At 45.0% G+C, this 19,319-nt stretch overlaps 1 protein-coding gene across 1 annotated transcript in view; it reads right to left on the bottom strand.

Annotated features, from left to right (window-relative positions):
* The window catches only part of MPZL1 (myelin protein zero like 1), a 58,113-nt gene that overhangs the window by 13,753 nt on the left and 25,041 nt on the right, over positions 1-19,319 (bottom strand). The window contains 2 exon segments of the mRNA XM_056559891.1: positions 2,375-2,588; positions 5,540-5,706. Of these exon segments, the coding sequence (XP_056415866.1) occupies positions 2,375-2,588; positions 5,540-5,706 (381 nt within the window).

The raw sequence follows: 19,319 nt of genomic DNA, 5'->3' as shown, positions 1-19,319 counted from the left end.
GTAGGTAGTATGCCCCCTGTAGGTAGGAACCCTGGTAGGTAGTATGCCCCCTGTAGGTAGGAACCCTGGTAGGTAGTATGCCCCCTGTAGGTAGGAACCCTGGTAGGTAGTATTCCCCCTGTGGGTAGGAACCCTGGTAGGTAGTATTCCCCCTGTGGGTAGGAACCCTGGTAGGTAGTATGCCCCCTGTAGGTAGGAACCCTGGTAGGTAGTATTCCCCCTGTGGGTAGGAACCCTGGTAGGTAGTATTCCCCCTGTGGGTAGGAACCCTGGTAGGTAGTATTCCCCCTGTGGGTAGGAACCCTGGTAGGTAGTATTCCCCCTGTGGGTAGGACCACCTGTAGGTAGCACCCACTGCAGGTGTTTGTCCCCCAGTAGGTAAGACCTCCCTTCAGGTAGTTTGCTCCTCACTGTAAGGCACCTACAAAGTCTATACTGTTTGCAGCCTGTTCTGTGTAAAACTCCTTATCATGGTGTCCTATGGGGTAGAATTTGATTACTCACACGTCACTCTGCTTCCTCCATAGCATCAGACGGTGGAGGAGACAGACGTGTATGGCCACTTGCTCCTCCAGAGGACTGCATGATATGAACAGAGAAAACGGGGAGAGGAACGTAGATACAGTTTTACACAGAACTGGTGCCGCAGACAGGATTAACTATGTAAGTGCTGTCAGCTTGCGGTACACTGGTTAAAAAACTGGAATAGACATTAACGTTTCACTTCTCCTATGGTGGCGCTGTCACAGCTGATCACTAGGGATCCCAGCAGGGCAATGCCTTGTGGTCGGCTTACTGATCTTTACTAGCAAGTGAGAATTGTTCAAAGGGGAGAACCTCCCACACCACACCTACATTATATTTAATTTATTTATTTAATTAAATTTAGTATGTTGAGGGATCCGTGCAATGAAAAGTATAGGACAGTGGTGACAGCGATGGAGGGCAACATCTCGGGGAGCGGTGGGCAGCGGGAACAGGTGAGTACTGTATAACCTCCTATACCAGTGGTCTTCAACCTGTGGACCTCCATTTGTTGCAAAACTACAACTCCCAGCATGCCCGGACAACCGTTGGTTGTCCGGGCATGCTGGGAGTTGTAGTTTTGCAACATCAGGAGGTCCGCAGGTTGAAGACCACTGGTATAGGTGGTTATACAGTACTCACCTGTTCCCGCTGCCCACCGCTGCCCGAGATGTTGCCCTCCATCGCTGTCACCGCGTCCTTGGACCGTCTCTGCTGCATCTCTTCATCGCAGTTATCACGTCGCTGCACACGCCGCTCCTATTTGATGACGGGATGGCGTGTGCGGTGACGACGATGGAGAGCACCGGCGATGCAGGGGATCCCGAAGAGGACGGTCCAGAGCGGCGGGGACAGGTGAGTGACACCCACCGGACCACCTTAAATGGCTATCCGGTGGCAGATGAAGCAGTCTGCGCAGCCAGATAACCGTTTATGCAATGGCCCTGACATAAAAAAGCATCGTAGGTTGATGCTGCCTTCAACATGCGATGGCCTCTGAGAGGCCATCGCATGTTGAAATTATCGTATGTCGGGGATATATGTATATACGCTTGACAAAGGCTAACCTATAGCCGAAACATTGCACTGTTGGTAACCAATAAGAGACCACAGCCTTCTTTACATATTGGAGTCTGCTGCTTTTGTGCTGTGACCAATTTTGCTTGGATGTTGACATTCTCGACTGGTTATCTGGACGATCACTTGCACAGAAGCTGCGACCAGGTGCTGTCCTCCACCTTCTCTACATGTATATATACATACACACACAGATAAATACCAGAGTAGTTGCAGCACCACCAGACAGAAAAAAATATATGTGGGTGCCCGGCGTCCTAGGTACGATCTTGACCCATTTAGATAGTCCAACAAGTAATGGCGCAGCACTCCAAAAATAGATTTTAAAAAATGTTAATTTATTCCCCACATGTTACCAACAGCAACGTTTCAGCTCAACACTAGAGCCTTTTTCAAGCTATGCTTGAAAAAGGCTCTAGTGTTGAGCTGAAACGTTGCTGTTGGTAACATGGGGTGAATAAATTCACTTTTTTTTTAAATCTATTTTTGGAGCGCTGCGCCATTACTTGTTGGACGATATACACACATATATACAAACAAATGTTTTATATATATTACAGTAACTGGAAAAAGTGGAACACCAATTGTGCAAAACGCCCCCTTTGACTTTAATGATATTACATTAGGATATGCCATCCATTCATTGGTGCAGGACACTAACCATTTACTAAGATTGTATATCCCTTTGGTGTTTGCTATACAAAGTGGTCTGAAGACATATCTTTATAGGAGGGCAGAGACAGAAGAATAGAAAGAAAGAAAAATCACTCACCTTTCTCCACCACCCGCAGCTTTATCTGCTTGGGGGTACTCATAATATCTGGAGGATTTAAAACATTACAACTGTAGGTCCCATTGTCCTTAAAAGTAATCTTGTCTAGCTTGATGGAAACGTCCCTATTATTGATGTCTCCCACCCAGGTGACCCGATCTTTGAAGCGCGGCTCCTGCCCGGGGTACTTCTTCCCATTGATGTAATAGAAAATCTAATGAAAAGACAGGGGGGAAAACAAAAATTAAAAATCATCGACTGCAAAGTAAATTGATGAGCAAAGGTTGTTTGGCTCAGTTCTATTACTCCACTACTATGTCTCTTATAAGTCAGCTGTTTCCTTATTGTTGTGGCCCTTTGTGAACATTTATATATGGAAAGGATAAAAGCAAAAATCACTTTAGGTGCACAATTGTTTTGGAAACACCGTTGAACAATACCTCACATCTTAGGCGATACTCACACCGTGGAATTCCAACGAAATGTAAAAGCACATTGGCCCTCATTTACTATTGCAAACTAGGGATCGACCGATTATCGGACATTTTGGACATTATCGGTATCAGAAATTACCTTGCCGATGTGCCGATAATGCCCCGCCCCCACCGCACCGCATCACATCACCCACCACCAACGCCAACGCGACGTCACCGTCAGTACTAGGGATCGACCGATATCGTTTTTTAGGGCCGATACCGATAATTGGTGGAGGTTAGGGCCGATAGCCGATAACTTATACCGATATTCCGGTATAAGTTATCGGCTATTTATCCCCCCGCGACACCGCTGCAGATCATTGATTTAAAGCGGGCGCTTTAAATCAATGCACTGCAGTGGCTTTTGCGGTGCCATAGGCCGCCGCCGCCACCCGCTTCTCTCCCCCTACCTGTCGGGGTGGTCCGGGCCATCCTTCCTTCCTGTAGTGTCCGGCGGCATTCCGGGTGGAGGGTGAACCGGTCCGGGCTGTCCTTCTCTGAGGGTCCTCTTCTTTACTCCGGGCAGGCTCTGGCCTAGTACGCTGCATAGACGCCGCTGCGCAGTGACGCCCGTGCGCAGCGACGCACCTGACGTCACGGCGTAGCGGCGTCTATGCAGCGTACTAGGCCGGAGCCTGCCTGGAGTGGAGAAGAGGACCCCCGGAGAAGAAGGACATCCCGGACCGGTTCACCCTCCACCCGGAATGCCGCCGGACACTACAGGGGGGGGGTGCGACGCGGTGCGGTGGGGGCGGTGCGGGGGGCGGGGCATTATCGGCAGGGTAATTGCCGATACCGATAATGCCCAAAATCGTCATTATCGGCCATACCGATAATCGGTCGATCCCTAGTCAGTACGCCCAGTGACAGCGCAGGACGCCGACAGAGCCTGAAGGATCGTGGACCCCCGGGAACAGGTAATTATAACACCGGGGATGGGGGGAGGCGATGGGGGGAGGAGATGGCGCAGCGGCGGTATGTGGGCAGAGGATGGGGGAGGAGGCGATTGGGCAGCGGCATGCGGCCAGAGGATGGGGGGGTAGGCGATGGGGCAACTGTGGTGGTTAGACTCAGGACAGGCAGGGGGAGAGAAGAGGGTGGTGGCGGCGGTCTGGCACCACAAAAGCCACTGTAGTTCATTGATTTAAAGCAATGATTGATCTGCAATGGCTTCTGTCCCGCCGGGGGGGTTGAAATAGCCGATAACTTATACCGAAATATCGGTATAAGTTATTGGCCTGAAAGGTGACAGATTATCAGTATCGGCCCTAAAAAAACAATATGCGCCAGATTTTGACGCATTGCACCAAAAATTCTGTCTGCACCAGATTTTGCGCCAGAATTGAAAAAAATCCGGACTAACGCTCCATTTGGCTTAGAAATCCCGAAAAAGGGGAGCGACTGGCCGTAAAAGCGGGCGTGGTCTCCGAGATGGGGCGTGTTCCCGACATTTTCACAAAAAAACCCAACATATTTACTAAGGTTTCCACATAAAATGTGGTGGATTTGAGACGATTAAAACCAGACAGATCAGAGCATGTGTAAGAAAAGCAAAATGTAGGGAAAGTGGAAAATTTAGGGAAAGTGGAAAATGTAGGGAAACCTTAGTAAATACCATGGAAAATAGATTGTAGGGAATTAAACCCATAAAGAAACCTACACAACACTCTTAATAAATAAGGGCCATGTTCATTGGGATTCCGCTGTCCCGTTTACATGGCTGAACATTCCGTTGCGGAAATTCCACAAAATTTAAAGACGGTCTTTAAATTTTGCAGAACTGTGGGCGGAATCCCACTAAACTAAATAGAGCTTTGAATTTCGGCAGAATTCTGTGTATTGAGCACATAAATTCTGCCGCAATTCCGTACAGCAAGCTGTGTATGTGAACATAGCCTTATACTCCAGTCACATCCTGAATTAAAGGTTTTTATTTTTATTTAATTTTTTTTTTTTTAAATCAACTGGTGCCAGAAAGTTAAACAGATTTGTAAATTACTTAAATTAAAAAATCTTAAACCTTACAGTACTTATCAGCTGCTGTTCTGATCCACAGGAAGTTCTTTTCTTTTAGAATTTCCTTTCTGTCTGACCACAGTGCTCTCTGCTGACACCTCTGTCCATTTTAGGAACTGTCCAGAGCAGTATAGGTTTTCTGTGGGGATTTGCTCCTACTCTGGACAGTTCCTAAAATGGACAGAGGTGTCAGCCGAGAGCACTGTGGCCAGACAGAAAGGAAATTCTAAAAGAAAAGAACTTCCTGTGGATCATACGGCAGCTGATAACTACTGGAAGGATTAAGATTTTTTAATAGAAGTAATTTACAAATCTGTTTAACTTTCTGGCACCAGTTGATTTAAGATTTTTTTTTTTCCAGTGGAGTACCCCTTTAAAATTAAGAATTCTACCATCTGGTGTCAGCTGCAAGTCCCTAGTACTTTCTTCTCTCCATTCATAACATATGGACGCTTGGCGGAGTTTAACGTTCTTGTGTCTGGAGGGACTGGACTTTGTTTCCCAACCTGGGGGGCTTTCAGCTGTTGCAAAGCTACAACTCCCAGCATGCCCGGACAGCCTTTGGCTGTCCGGGCATGCTGCGAGTTGTAGTTTTGCAACAGCTGGAGGCACCCTGGTTGGGAAACCCTGCTCTACATAAACCAAGCGACTGTGCTAGAGAATGTCATCTTACCACGACACCGGCCGTACTGGCGCCTTCTTCTGTGAACATCCACGTGACGGATGTCGTGCTGCCCGTCACTTCTGTAGACTTGAAAGTACAAGGCAGCTTCACGTATGTACCGTTCTCAGCGAATAATTCGTTAGGTGCGTAGATTTCCACAGCCCCGGCATAATGTACTAAAAAAAACAAAAAAACGGAGGAGATTAGAAAGATCGGGCAAAATAGAATATCAAATTATTACTGAACAATGCTTCATAAAATCCTTTAATCTTAAAACTAAGAAACCCTTGACTTGCCAGAAAAGTGGAATTTAATAGCCATCAGAAGTATACATGACCTCAAGGCACCCACACATAGTAAAGTGATAATACGCACGCTACTGTCAGTATCCCGCCATCATGGTTACATCCGCACAGGTGCATTGTTACACTGGCAAATACATAATTAATAATTATTTTTATTATAATTATTTTTAAATTATTTTTAAATTATTTTTATTATTATTATTATATCTTCATATTAATTATTTTTTTTATTTTTTTTTTATTTTTTGTATTATTATTTTTGTTATTTTTATTTTTGTTATTTTTATTTTTGTTATTTTTATTTTTGTTATTTTTATTTTTGTTATTTTTATTTTTGTTATTTTTATTATTATTTTTATTATTATTATTATTATTATTATAATTTTTGTATTATTATTATTTTTTAGTATTATTAGGTGCACCCCTATTCATACTCCTGCTGCTCCGCCACTTCTTTATTACCTTCTTTATTATTTTCTCTTATTTTATTTTTGCCCTTTCAGCTGCCCTCAACAATAATGGCCAGACATGCTTCCTTGCTCTCTCTGCGCATGCGCATGTGATACCCACTCACTGCGCGTGCGCGACATCCCCCCATGCCCGAACTGCAGTCTCCTCTGCTCTTTTCCACCCATGCGATTGGGTGCGATCGCACCATTTCCGGTTGCGTTCCAACCCCACCTTCCGGTTGCGGTCCAAGCATTTCTCTGCTGCATTGAACATCGCGCGCCACTCCGCCATAGGACGGAGCGCCCGATGCTCTTCTGTTACATCACGCAGGACCCGCCCAGTGATCCCGTCTCTGTAGATTTACGTTGTGAGTTCTCTTCACATTCTCTTACGTTTATTACCACTGTACACCTAATATGCACTTGTAGTTCACTACTGCCTGATATACAATGATTATGATGTAATATAATATATATTGATTGTTTGTTTTGATATGCTAATGATGTGATGTAATTGTGACGTCATGTCCTTCCACCATATATATACCGCACCATGTGCACTATGTAACTGCTTGACAAAGGCTGCCTGCGTGCAGCTGAAACGTTGCCTTGATGTTTGAATTGGAATAAAGCCACATTCACTTTTCATCTTATTGGAGTGCTACAGTCTTATCCTTTCTACATTGTGAAGTGTCTCCCGTGACCTGGGATTCCGACCGTGTGCACCCATCTTCGACCTATAATTTCCAGAGTGCTGCTCCTTATCCTTTGTTTTGCTACTGGTCATCAGAGCTTGCACCTACAGTTGGATTTCAACACCTTCAATATGGATGCATCTTCCATCTCCTTACCAACAGGTACTGTGGCACCAACTACAACATCTACCTACTCAGATGGGGACATTGACAGACTTCTGTCCTGTGTTGATGGGGACGCTACTTTCCTTCATACCCCTTCTGTCAACGATATTCAACGTCTATATGAAATGGAATCTCGCAAAATGTTGTCTTTAACCTTACATCTTACCACCTTGGGCGAATATTTTAAAACCCAAAGGATTCCCCGTGGCCTTAGGGTACAACCACAGGACAATGCATATACAAGTGACCCAGAATACCGGACCAAATATGAATCTATTGCTAATCGATTCTCTCTTGAACTTATTTTGCTTAATATCGACTTTCTCCAGAGAGACATTGTTACTACACGCACTAAAATGACTTCACTGGAGGATACTTTAAAATCATCCTCCTCCTCCACTGAGGTTGATACCTTTATGCAAAAACAAATTGGCTCCCTCCAAAAATCGAGGAGCGAGCAAGAGAACTTTAAACGCCATAAATGGCACAGGGACAGCCTTGACTATGAGAATGCCCGTGTGTACACATGGAATGATGTCACCAACAAACGTTCCAAGCGGATTAGAGACTTTAAGAATCAGGACATTCGGACTGCACAAACCTCTTCTTCAACGGACACTACCACCGGCCCACATGGACTTAAACATAATAGCCAGTCTTTTTTAGGACCTCGTCCACCTTTAAGCGACCCACCAGACGGGGAGGAAGCAAACAATGGAGGCGTAGGAAGAACAAGGGGACGTCCCCCCAAAGCCCAACCAGTGAAAGTGACCACGAAACGTCAAAACAAAACGTGGTAAATATTTCTTCAATTAATTTGTCTCATGATCAACTCGATGTTTTGAGTAAAGGTTTAAATTTTTGCCCCGCTAACAGAGTAGATTGGTTTTCTCTTGAAATTGATTTACAACAGTTTTTTCGTAAACTGAAACTGCGGCTCTGGTTCTCTGACCCCAACCATGCTCTTGTGGGGCCTGGAACCACACCCGCAGAATCAGCTAAGATTTCCTTTAAATTTGATGATTTTGCTTTACCCAAGAAAAGTAAATTTACTCCTACTGTTAACAACAGTATACTTGATACTTTCTGTACTTTTGTTAACCAAGATGTTGCTACACTAAGATCTAGTCCGGGTCAACTTAAGCATCCTAACCTTACTTCCCAGCAAATCTTAGCCTTACAATCCTTTATGCAGGACCATAATTTGATTTTAAAACCTGCCGACAAAGGAGGCGCAATAGTTGTCCTCGACCGCAGCAAATACATTTGCGAGGCCTTACGCCAGCTTAATGACCACAGTACATATAAACAACTGTCCAGAGACCCTATCAATGATATTGAACGTAAATTAGCAGCTATACTTACTCCTGCTCTCGACCAACAATTGATTGACGATAACCTTTGTTCTTTTCTGATGGTTTCGCACCCGGTGACACCAATTCTCTACCTATTACCCAAAATTCATAAGTCCTTGGTGGACCCTCCCGGACGACCAATTGTCTCCGGGAGGGACTCCATCACTAGTCATGCCTCCATTTTTCTTGACCAGCTTCTACGCCCATATGCCACTCGTGCTAAATCATTCCTTAGAGACACCTCTGATTTTCTATTAAAACTTGAATCAGTACCATTACCGAGGGATGTCACACTAGCATCCCTCGATATAGTGTCCCTGTACACCTCAATCCCCCATGCGGAAGGCATCGCAGCAGTCACTCACGCTATTACTCCTGATTTCTCTTTACCTGAAACTCAGTTTATTATCTCTCTTCTCGATTTTGTTCTCTCTAACAACTATTTTTTGTTCAATGACACATTTTATGCACAAATCGCCGGAACCGCCATGGGGACCAATGTGGCCCCAACGTACGCCAACATCTTTGTTGCGTCGCTGGAAGAGTCACACGTCTATGTATCCCACCACTTCAGCCAAGTGCTGGGGTGGTGGCGATACATCGACGATGTGTTCCTCATTTGGTGCGGTTCCGACGAGTCTCTGCTTTCTTTTCAGTCTTTCCTTAACTCTATCTGTCCACACATTCAGTTTACTCTCAATTTCTCTCACTCTTCTATTCAGTTTCTAGACACCTTGGTCTCTGTTAGCGAAGGCACACTAACCACCAGTCTCTTTACCAAACCCACTGATTGTAACTCGATTCTCCACTTTTCTAGTCATCATCCACGCCCCATGATTAAGTCTCTCCCCCGCAGTCAGATGGTTAGGGCTCGTAGGATCGTCAGTGACCAACATCTGATCTCTGACACACTGGATAAGATGGCCTCCAATTTCTCTAAACGGGGTTACCCCAAAAAACTTACTGCACAATGCAAACAGGAAGTCCTAGCGATGGACCGTCAGTCCCTGATTCATCAACCAAAAACTAAGTCCCCCTCTAACCGCATTGCATTTGTCACACAGTTTTGCGACAAATCCAGTCAAATTTCATCCATTATCCGACAACACTGGCCCCTACTCAAACAGGCTTTCCCACATATTCAAGAGTTCCAAGTACCACCTCTCATGTCATATAGAAGACCACCCAACTTACGTGACAGGCTTGTTAAGGCAGATGTGGCAGATAAATCCCGCACAGGACAACGCTACCTGACAGTGAGAAGCAGAGGCAGCTATCCATGCTGTCACTGCATCAACTGTCCCAAAATGATAAAAGGTCCCACTTTTCTACACCCCAACTCCGGTAAAATTTATACGTTGAGACATTACCTCACATGTACCTCCAGTTTTGTCATTTACGCTTTACTCTGTCCCTGCAATCTTTTGTATGTGGGGGAAACAACCGGTGAGTTCCGTACCAGATTCAATCAACACCGGTACACAATCCGCAAGGGGAGATTGGATCTCCCAGTCCCGAAACACTTTATTGAGTCCGGCCATTCTGAACGTGATTTACGTTTTGTACTTCTCGACCATATTCCTCCTCTCAAAAGAGGTGGTAACCGAATGGCCTTACTACATAAACGAGAACTATGGTGGATCTTTGAATTAAAATGTCTTAAACCTAACGGCCTGAATATTGATTTTCCTATTTCTAACCTCTAAGTTACCCCAGACACTCTGTTGTCTTGTAGATTGCCCCCCTGAGTATGTATGTTTACATATTGCCATTCGAGATGATTTATCTCCTCCTTTTATTTCCTTCCCACAGAGACGGCGGAACGGATCCTGCGTGACCTATATTCACCTGCTCCTCTCACCTTGAACAGCAACCGGAAAAACTTCATCAGTTCTATTTTATTTCATTTTTTGCCTTCATTATTCTTTTTTATGCATTATTTTTATTTACTTTTTATTCTCCTATATTTTCCCTACACTTATATGGCCTGCTTTTCATGCCTGTCGTTTTCCCCTGTTGCAATTTCTTAACCGCAGTGGTGGAGCATATTTTCTATATTCTAATTGGTGCACCCCTTACTTACCTTCATTATAGGTGGGCCAGCGACGTGTGCGAGTACTTGATGGACACTTCTGGCGTGGGCATCAAATAAAGGCCACCCTCAGTGACTGGGGTTTGGTGGGCAGGACTCCCCTATCTATATAGAGGTAGTCCCTTCCCTCCATCTGTATGTTGGGGATCCTTTCGGCAGGTCTCCCAACTCCCTAGAGAGGGTCCAGAGTGCAGTGTCCAGTATGCATGGTTCTGCTTGTGTGGCCCCATTTATCCATTGCTGTCTATGCTAGGCGAGAGATATATATAAGACTTTTCGCCCTTACACAGTACAACAACTATTTTTAGGTGCACCCCTATTCATACTCCTGCTGCTCCGCCACTTCTTTATTACCTTCTTTATTATTTTCTCTTATTTTATTTTTGCCCTTTCAGCTGCCCTCAACAATAATGGCCAGACATGCTTCCTTGCTCTCTCTGCGCATGCGCATGTGATACCCACTCACTGCGCGTGCGCGACATCCCCCCATGCCCGAACTGCAGTCTCCTCTGCTCTTTTCCACCCATGCGATTGGGTGCGATCGCACCATTTCCGGTTGCGTTCCAACCCCACCTTCCGGTTGCGGTCCAAGCATTTCTCTGCTGCATTGAACATCGCGCGCCACTCCGCCATAGGACGGAGCGCCCGATGCTCTTCTGTTACATCACGCAGGACCCGCCCAGTGATCCCGTCTCTGTAGATTTACGTTGTGAGTTCTCTTCACATTCTCTTACGTTTATTACCACTGTACACCTAATATGCACTTGTAGTTCACTACTGCCTGATATACAATGATTATGATGTAATATAATATATATTGATTGTTTGTTTTGATATGCTAATGATGTGATGTAATTGTGACGTCATGTCCTTCCACCATATATATACCGCACCATGTGCACTATGTAACTGCTTGACAAAGGCTGCCTGCGTGCAGCTGAAACGTTGCCTTGATGTTTGAATTGGAATAAAGCCACATTCACTTTTCATCTTATTGGAGTGCTACAGTCTTATCCTTTCTACATTGTGAAGTGTCTCCCGTGACCTGGGATTCCGACCGTGTGCACCCATCTTCGACCTATAATTTCCAGAGTGCTGCTCCTTATCCTTTGTTTTGCTACTGGTCATCAGAGCTTGCACCTACAGTTGGATTTCAACACCTTCAATATGGATGCATCTTCCATCTCCTTACCAACAGGTACTGTGGCACCAACTACAACATCTACCTACTCAGATGGGGACATTGACAGACTTCTGTCCTGTGTTGATGGGGACGCTACTTTCCTTCATACCCCTTCTGTCAACGATATTCAACGTCTATATGAAATGGAATCTCGCAAAATGTTGTCTTTAACCTTACATCTTACCACCTTGGGCGAATATTTTAAAACCCAAAGGATTCCCCGTGGCCTTAGGGTACAACCACAGGACAATGCATATACAAGTGACCCAGAATACCGGACCAAATATGAATCTATTGCTAATCGATTCTCTCTTGAACTTATTTTGCTTAATATCGACTTTCTCCAGAGAGACATTGTTACTACACGCACTAAAATGACTTCACTGGAGGATACTTTAAAATCATCCTCCTCCTCCACTGAGGTTGATACCTTTATGCAAAAACAAATTGGCTCCCTCCAAAAATCGAGGAGCGAGCAAGAGAACTTTAAACGCCATAAATGGCACAGGGACAGCCTTGACTATGAGAATGCCCGTGTGTACACATGGAATGATGTCACCAACAAACGTTCCAAGCGGATTAGAGACTTTAAGAATCAGGACATTCGGACTGCACAAACCTCTTCTTCAACGGACACTACCACCGGCCCACATGGACTTAAACATAATAGCCAGTCTTTTTTAGGACCTCGTCCACCTTTAAGCGACCCACCAGACGGGGAGGAAGCAAACAATGGAGGCGTAGGAAGAACAAGGGGACGTCCCCCCAAAGCCCAACCAGTGAAAGTGACCACGAAACGTCAAAACAAAACGTGGTAAATATTTCTTCAATTAATTTGTCTCATGATCAACTCGATGTTTTGAGTAAAGGTTTAAATTTTTGCCCCGCTAACAGAGTAGATTGGTTTTCTCTTGAAATTGATTTACAACAGTTTTTTCGTAAACTGAAACTGCGGCTCTGGTTCTCTGACCCCAACCATGCTCTTGTGGGGCCTGGAACCACACCCGCAGAATCAGCTAAGATTTCCTTTAAATTTGATGATTTTGCTTTACCCAAGAAAAGTAAATTTACTCCTACTGTTAACAACAGTATACTTGATACTTTCTGTACTTTTGTTAACCAAGATGTTGCTACACTAAGATCTAGTCCGGGTCAACTTAAGCATCCTAACCTTACTTCCCAGCAAATCTTAGCCTTACAATCCTTTATGCAGGACCATAATTTGATTTTAAAACCTGCCGACAAAGGAGGCGCAATAGTTGTCCTCGACCGCAGCAAATACATTTGCGAGGCCTTACGCCAGCTTAATGACCACAGTACATATAAACAACTGTCCAGAGACCCTATCAATGATATTGAACGTAAATTAGCAGCTATACTTACTCCTGCTCTCGACCAACAATTGATTGACGATAACCTTTGTTCTTTTCTGATGGTTTCGCACCCGGTGACACCAATTCTCTACCTATTACCCAAAATTCATAAGTCCTTGGTGGACCCTCCCGGACGACCAATTGTCTCCGGGAGGGACTCCATCACTAGTCATGCCTCCATTTTTCTTGACCAGCTTCTACGCCCATATGCCACTCGTGCTAAATCATTCCTTAGAGACACCTCTGATTTTCTATTAAAACTTGAATCAGTACCATTACCGAGGGATGTCACACTAGCATCCCTCGATATAGTGTCCCTGTACACCTCAATCCCCCATGCGGAAGGCATCGCAGCAGTCACTCACGCTATTACTCCTGATTTCTCTTTACCTGAAACTCAGTTTATTATCTCTCTTCTCGATTTTGTTCTCTCTAACAACTATTTTTTGTTCAATGACACATTTTATGCACAAATCGCCGGAACCGCCATGGGGACCAATGTGGCCCCAACGTACGCCAACATCTTTGTTGCGTCGCTGGAAGAGTCACACGTCTATGTATCCCACCACTTCAGCCAAGTGCTGGGGTGGTGGCGATACATCGACGATGTGTTCCTCATTTGGTGCGGTTCCGACGAGTCTCTGCTTTCTTTTCAGTCTTTCCTTAACTCTATCTGTCCACACATTCAGTTTACTCTCAATTTCTCTCACTCTTCTATTCAGTTTCTAGACACCTTGGTCTCTGTTAGCGAAGGCACACTAACCACCAGTCTCTTTACCAAACCCACTGATTGTAACTCGATTCTCCACTTTTCTAGTCATCATCCACGCCCCATGATTAAGTCTCTCCCCCGCAGTCAGATGGTTAGGGCTCGTAGGATCGTCAGTGACCAACATCTGATCTCTGACACACTGGATAAGATGGCCTCCAATTTCTCTAAACGGGGTTACCCCAAAAAACTTACTGCACAATGCAAACAGGAAGTCCTAGCGATGGACCGTCAGTCCCTGATTCATCAACCAAAAACTAAGTCCCCCTCTAACCGCATTGCATTTGTCACACAGTTTTGCGACAAATCCAGTCAAATTTCATCCATTATCCGACAACACTGGCCCCTACTCAAACAGGCTTTCCCACATATTCAAGAGTTCCAAGTACCACCTCTCATGTCATATAGAAGACCACCCAACTTACGTGACAGGCTTGTTAAGGCAGATGTGGCAGATAAATCCCGCACAGGACAACGCTACCTGACAGTGAGAAGCAGAGGCAGCTATCCATGCTGTCACTGCATCAACTGTCCCAAAATGATAAAAGGTCCCACTTTTCTACACCCCAACTCCGGTAAAATTTATACGTTGAGACATTACCTCACATGTACCTCCAGTTTTGTCATTTACGCTTTACTCTGTCCCTGCAATCTTTTGTATGTGGGGGAAACAACCGGTGAGTTCCGTACCAGATTCAATCAACACCGGTACACAATCCGCAAGGGGAGATTGGATCTCCCAGTCCCGAAACACTTTATTGAGTCCGGCCATTCTGAACGTGATTTACGTTTTGTACTTCTCGACCATATTCCTCCTCTCAAAAGAGGTGGTAACCGAATGGCCTTACTACATAAACGAGAACTATGGTGGATCTTTGAATTAAAATGTCTTAAACCTAACGGCCTGAATATTGATTTTCCTATTTCTAACCTCTAAGTTACCCCAGACACTCTGTTGTCTTGTAGATTGCCCCCCTGAGTATGTATGTTTACATATTGCCATTCGAGATGATTTATCTCCTCCTTTTATTTCCTTCCCACAGAGACGGCGGAACGGATCCTGCGTGACCTATATTCACCTGCTCCTCTCACCTTGAACAGCAACCGGAAAAACTTCATCAGTTCTATTTTATTTCATTTTTTGCCTTCATTATTCTTTTTTATGCATTATTTTTATTTACTTTTTATTCTCCTATATTTTTCCTACACTTATATGGCCTGCTTTTCATGCCTGTCGTTTTCCCCTGTTGCAATTTCTTAACCGCAGTGGTGGAGCATATTTTCTATATTCTAATTGGTGCACCCCTTACTTACCTTCATTATAGGTGGGCCAGCGACGTGTGCGAGTACTTGATGGACACTTCTGGCGTGGGCATCAAATAAAGGCCACCCTCAGTGACTGGGGTTTGGTGGGCAGGACTCCCCTATCTATATAGAGGTAGTCCCTTCCCTCCATCTGTATGTTGGGGATCCTTTCGGCAGGTCTCCCAACTCCCTAGAGAGGGTCCAGAGTGCAGTGTCCAGTATGCATGGTTCTGCTTGTGTGGCCCCATTTATCCATTGCTGTCTGTGCTAGGCGAGAGATATATATAAGACTTTTCGCCCTTACACAGTACAACAACTATTTTTAGGTGCACCCCTATTCATACTCCTGCTGCTCCGCCACTTCTTTATTACCTTCTTTATTATTTTCTCTTATTTTATTTTTGCCCTTTCAGCTGCCCTCAACAATAATGGCCAGACATGCTTCCTTGCTCTCTCTGCGCATGCGCATGTGATACCCACTCACTGCGCGTGCGCGACATCCCCCCATGCCCGAACTGCAGTCTCCTCTGCTCTTTTCCACCCATGCGATTGGGTGCGATCGCACCATTTCCGGTTGCGTTCCAACCCCACCTTCCGGTTGCGGTCCAAGCATTTCTCTGCTGCATTGAACATCGCGCGCCACTCCGCCATAGGACGGAGCGCCCGATGCTCTTCTGTTACATCACGCAGGACCCGCCCAGTGATCCCGTCTCTGTAGATTTACGTTGTGAGTTCTCTTCACATTCTCTTACGTTTATTACCACTGTACACCTAATATGCACTTGTAGTTCACTACTGCCTGATATACAATGATTATGATGTAATATAATATATATTGATTGTTTGTTTTGATATGCTAATGATGTGATGTAATTGTGACGTCATGTCCTTCCACCATATATATACCGCACCATGTGCACTATGTAACTGCTTGACAAAGGCTGCCTGCGTGCAGCTGAAACGTTGCCTTGATGTTTGAATTGGAATAAAGCCACATTCACTTTTCATCTTATTGGAGTGCTACAGTCTTATCCTTTCTACATTGTGAAGTGTCTCCCGTGACCTGGGATTCCGACCGTGTGCACCCATCTTCGACCTATAATTTCCAGAGTGCTGCTCCTTATCCTTTGTTTTTTTATGATCAAACAAGGTTTTTTTTTTTTTGGCTTTAGGTAAATAAGATACCAGATACATACTATGGAGAGGAATGGCGCAGTTTCAGAATTAAGCAAACTACTGCCGAACAACTCATTTACTAAAGGTGGAGAAGTGCCGTTTTTTTGTGTTTTTTTATCCCATGTTATTTACTCATTTTGCGCTTTTCCCTTATTTATAAAAAAAAATGTAAAACACCTGCTTTGAGCTTTTGGGATTTCTATAGCTCAAATTCACCACATTTTATGTAATTTTTTTTTTTTCTTGAAAATGTCAGGGACACAACACTTTTGGCCCCTTTATCAGGTTTTCTGAGTAAGGTCCTGTATCTGGAAAAATACGGACGGACCGACCGACATTCTGCACATTTACTTGATGCGGCGGCACTGGGACCAATCAGAAATGTGCCGTCTCCATAGGCGGCAATGCACTTCCGAGCGGAATCAGCGGAAACATTTAACAGGTTCAATATTTAAAACGTAATTTCTTTTTTGTAGTAAATTCTGATGCCCAAAAACCTGTGTGACAAAAAAAAAAAAAAAAAAAAAAGTTTTTTAATTAAAAAAAATTACAAAAGCTACTTGGAAAAGCCTTAAAGGGGTACTCCGGTGAAAACCTTTTTTCTTTTAAATCAACTGGTGGCAGAAAGTTAAACATATTTGTAAATTACTTCTATTAAAAAATCTTAATCCTTCCAGTACTTATTAGCTGCTGAATACTACAGAGGAAATTAATGTCTTTTTGGAATGCTCTCTGATGACATCACGACCACAGTTCTCTCTGCTGAGGTTATAATAATAATAATTATTATGCTTTATTTATTGTTGTCCTTAGTGGGATTTGAACCCAAGTCCCCAGCTCTGCAAGGCATCAGTGCTGACCACTGAGCCACCATGCTGCCCTTAGCATACATCTGCTATGCATGGTTGCTAAAATGGACAGAGATGTCAGCAGAGAGCACTGTGCTCGTGATGTCATCAGTGTTCCAAAAAGAAAGGAATTTCCTCTGTAGCATTCAGCAGCTAATAAGTACTGGAAGGATTAAGATTTTTCAATAGAAGTCATTTACAAATGTTTAACTTTCTGCCACCAGTTGATTTAAAAGAAAAAAGGTTTTCACCGGAGTACCCCTTTAATAAATTAGGCCCTTTGTGTATAGAATTCCAAAGAGCTTTCAGAAGGTTTTGCACTAAGTTCGTGTTTTCCAAACTTTCTCCAGCTGTTGCAAAACTACAATTCCCAGCATGCCCGGACAGCCAAAGGCTGTCCGGGCATGCTGGGAGTTGTCGTTTTGCAACAGCTGGTGGCGCTCTGTTAGAAAACTCTGGTGTAGAATGATACTGCCGTCTAATTCTACTTCTATCTTGTTCCGGGTATGCTGGGAGTTGTAGTTTTGCAACAGCTGGAGTTTATGTTATCTACTAATTTTTTTTTTCTCTTATCATGAATGTAAACATCCCTGCTTGTCACTTGGAGAACATCCCCCTCCTCCTGGGAGCCGTCCGGGATGCCAGGACAAAAAAAATAAATAAAAATTTACAGACAATCTGCTTCCTGGACGCGGCACGTGGCCGGCTGACCGTACTGAAGAACGCAGACGGTGTACGCTAATCCTTCAAGGAGCTGGTATGAGTGTATCCAGCACTTACCGTATTTTTCGCCCTATAGGATGCACCGGCATATAAGACGCACCCAATTTTATAGGTGCAAAATCTAGAAGAAAAAAAAAAAAAAAAAGATTCTGAACCCAACAGTGATCGTCAACCTGCGGACCTCCAGATGTTGCAAAACTACAACTCCCAGCATGCCCGGACAGCCAACGGCTGTCCGGGCATGCTGGGAGTTTTAGTTTTGCAACATCTGGAGGTCCGCAGGTAAGACCACTGGATAGGAGGTAATACTCACGTGTCCCCGCCGCTCCGGACCATCACCGCTCGTCACCGCTGCCCTGGATGTCGCTCCATCGCTGTCCCCGTGGGGTCCCCGACGCTCCGGACGTCTTCTTCCCCGGTATCCTCGCTCTCTGTCACCGTCATCACGTCGCTACGCAAGCCGCTCCTATTAGATGGCGGGACGGCGTGCGCAACGACGAAGGAGAGCGCCGCAATGCAGCGGATCCCAGCACGGAGCAGACACCAAGGAGGCACGTAAGGTCCCTACCGGTGTCCTGCAATTTCACCGTGGCGGTCCCGAACAGCCCGACTGAGCAGCCGGGTTAGTGTCACTTTCGCTTCAGACGCGGCGGTCAGCTTTAATCGTCACGTCTGAAGGGTTAGTACAGGGCATCACCGCGATCGGTGATGTCCTGTATTAGCCGGGGGTCCCGGCCGTTGATGGCCGCAGGGACCGCCGCGATAGGTGTGTATTCACCGTATAAGACGCACCAACTTTCCCACCCCCCCACCCAGTTTTGGGGAAGAAAAAGTGCGTTTATATGGCGAAAAATACATTCATCATGTTACAACATCTATACAGCGGGGGAGAGGGTGAGGGGGAGCGCACACTTAATGCAGAGGCTCATACTTCATGGAACATTCACCAAGAATATATAAAAATCACTATATGTATCCTGCCGTACCAAGCATGAAGAAGGTAACAAATTACAATATGTTGCATGACAAGCCTTATGTTGGCAAACACTGGTGTAGGATGATCCTGCCATCTAATTCTACTTCTATCTTGTTCACTTCTCTGGATGCAGCCAGCAGTGTAAACAGTGGTCGATTTTAACTTCCCGTTGCCATGGCTACACCCAGTGTTATCCTATTAGGGATCGACCGATTATCGGTTTGGCCGATATCGTCCGATATTCACGATTTTGGACGTTATCGGCATCCGATAATGTTCAGCCCCCCGCATCGCACCCCCACCGCACTGGCCCCATTTTTATAATTACCTGTTCCCGGGGTCCGCGCTACTTCTGGCTCCTGCTGCGTCCTGCGT

Source organism: Hyla sarda, chromosome 2, assembly GCF_029499605.1.
Source record: "Hyla sarda isolate aHylSar1 chromosome 2, aHylSar1.hap1, whole genome shotgun sequence".
NCBI classification, from domain to species: Eukaryota; Metazoa; Chordata; class Amphibia; order Anura; family Hylidae; genus Hyla; species Hyla sarda.
The sequence above is the reverse complement of the archived record's forward strand: the minus strand, read 5'-3'. Positions and strand labels throughout refer to the sequence as shown.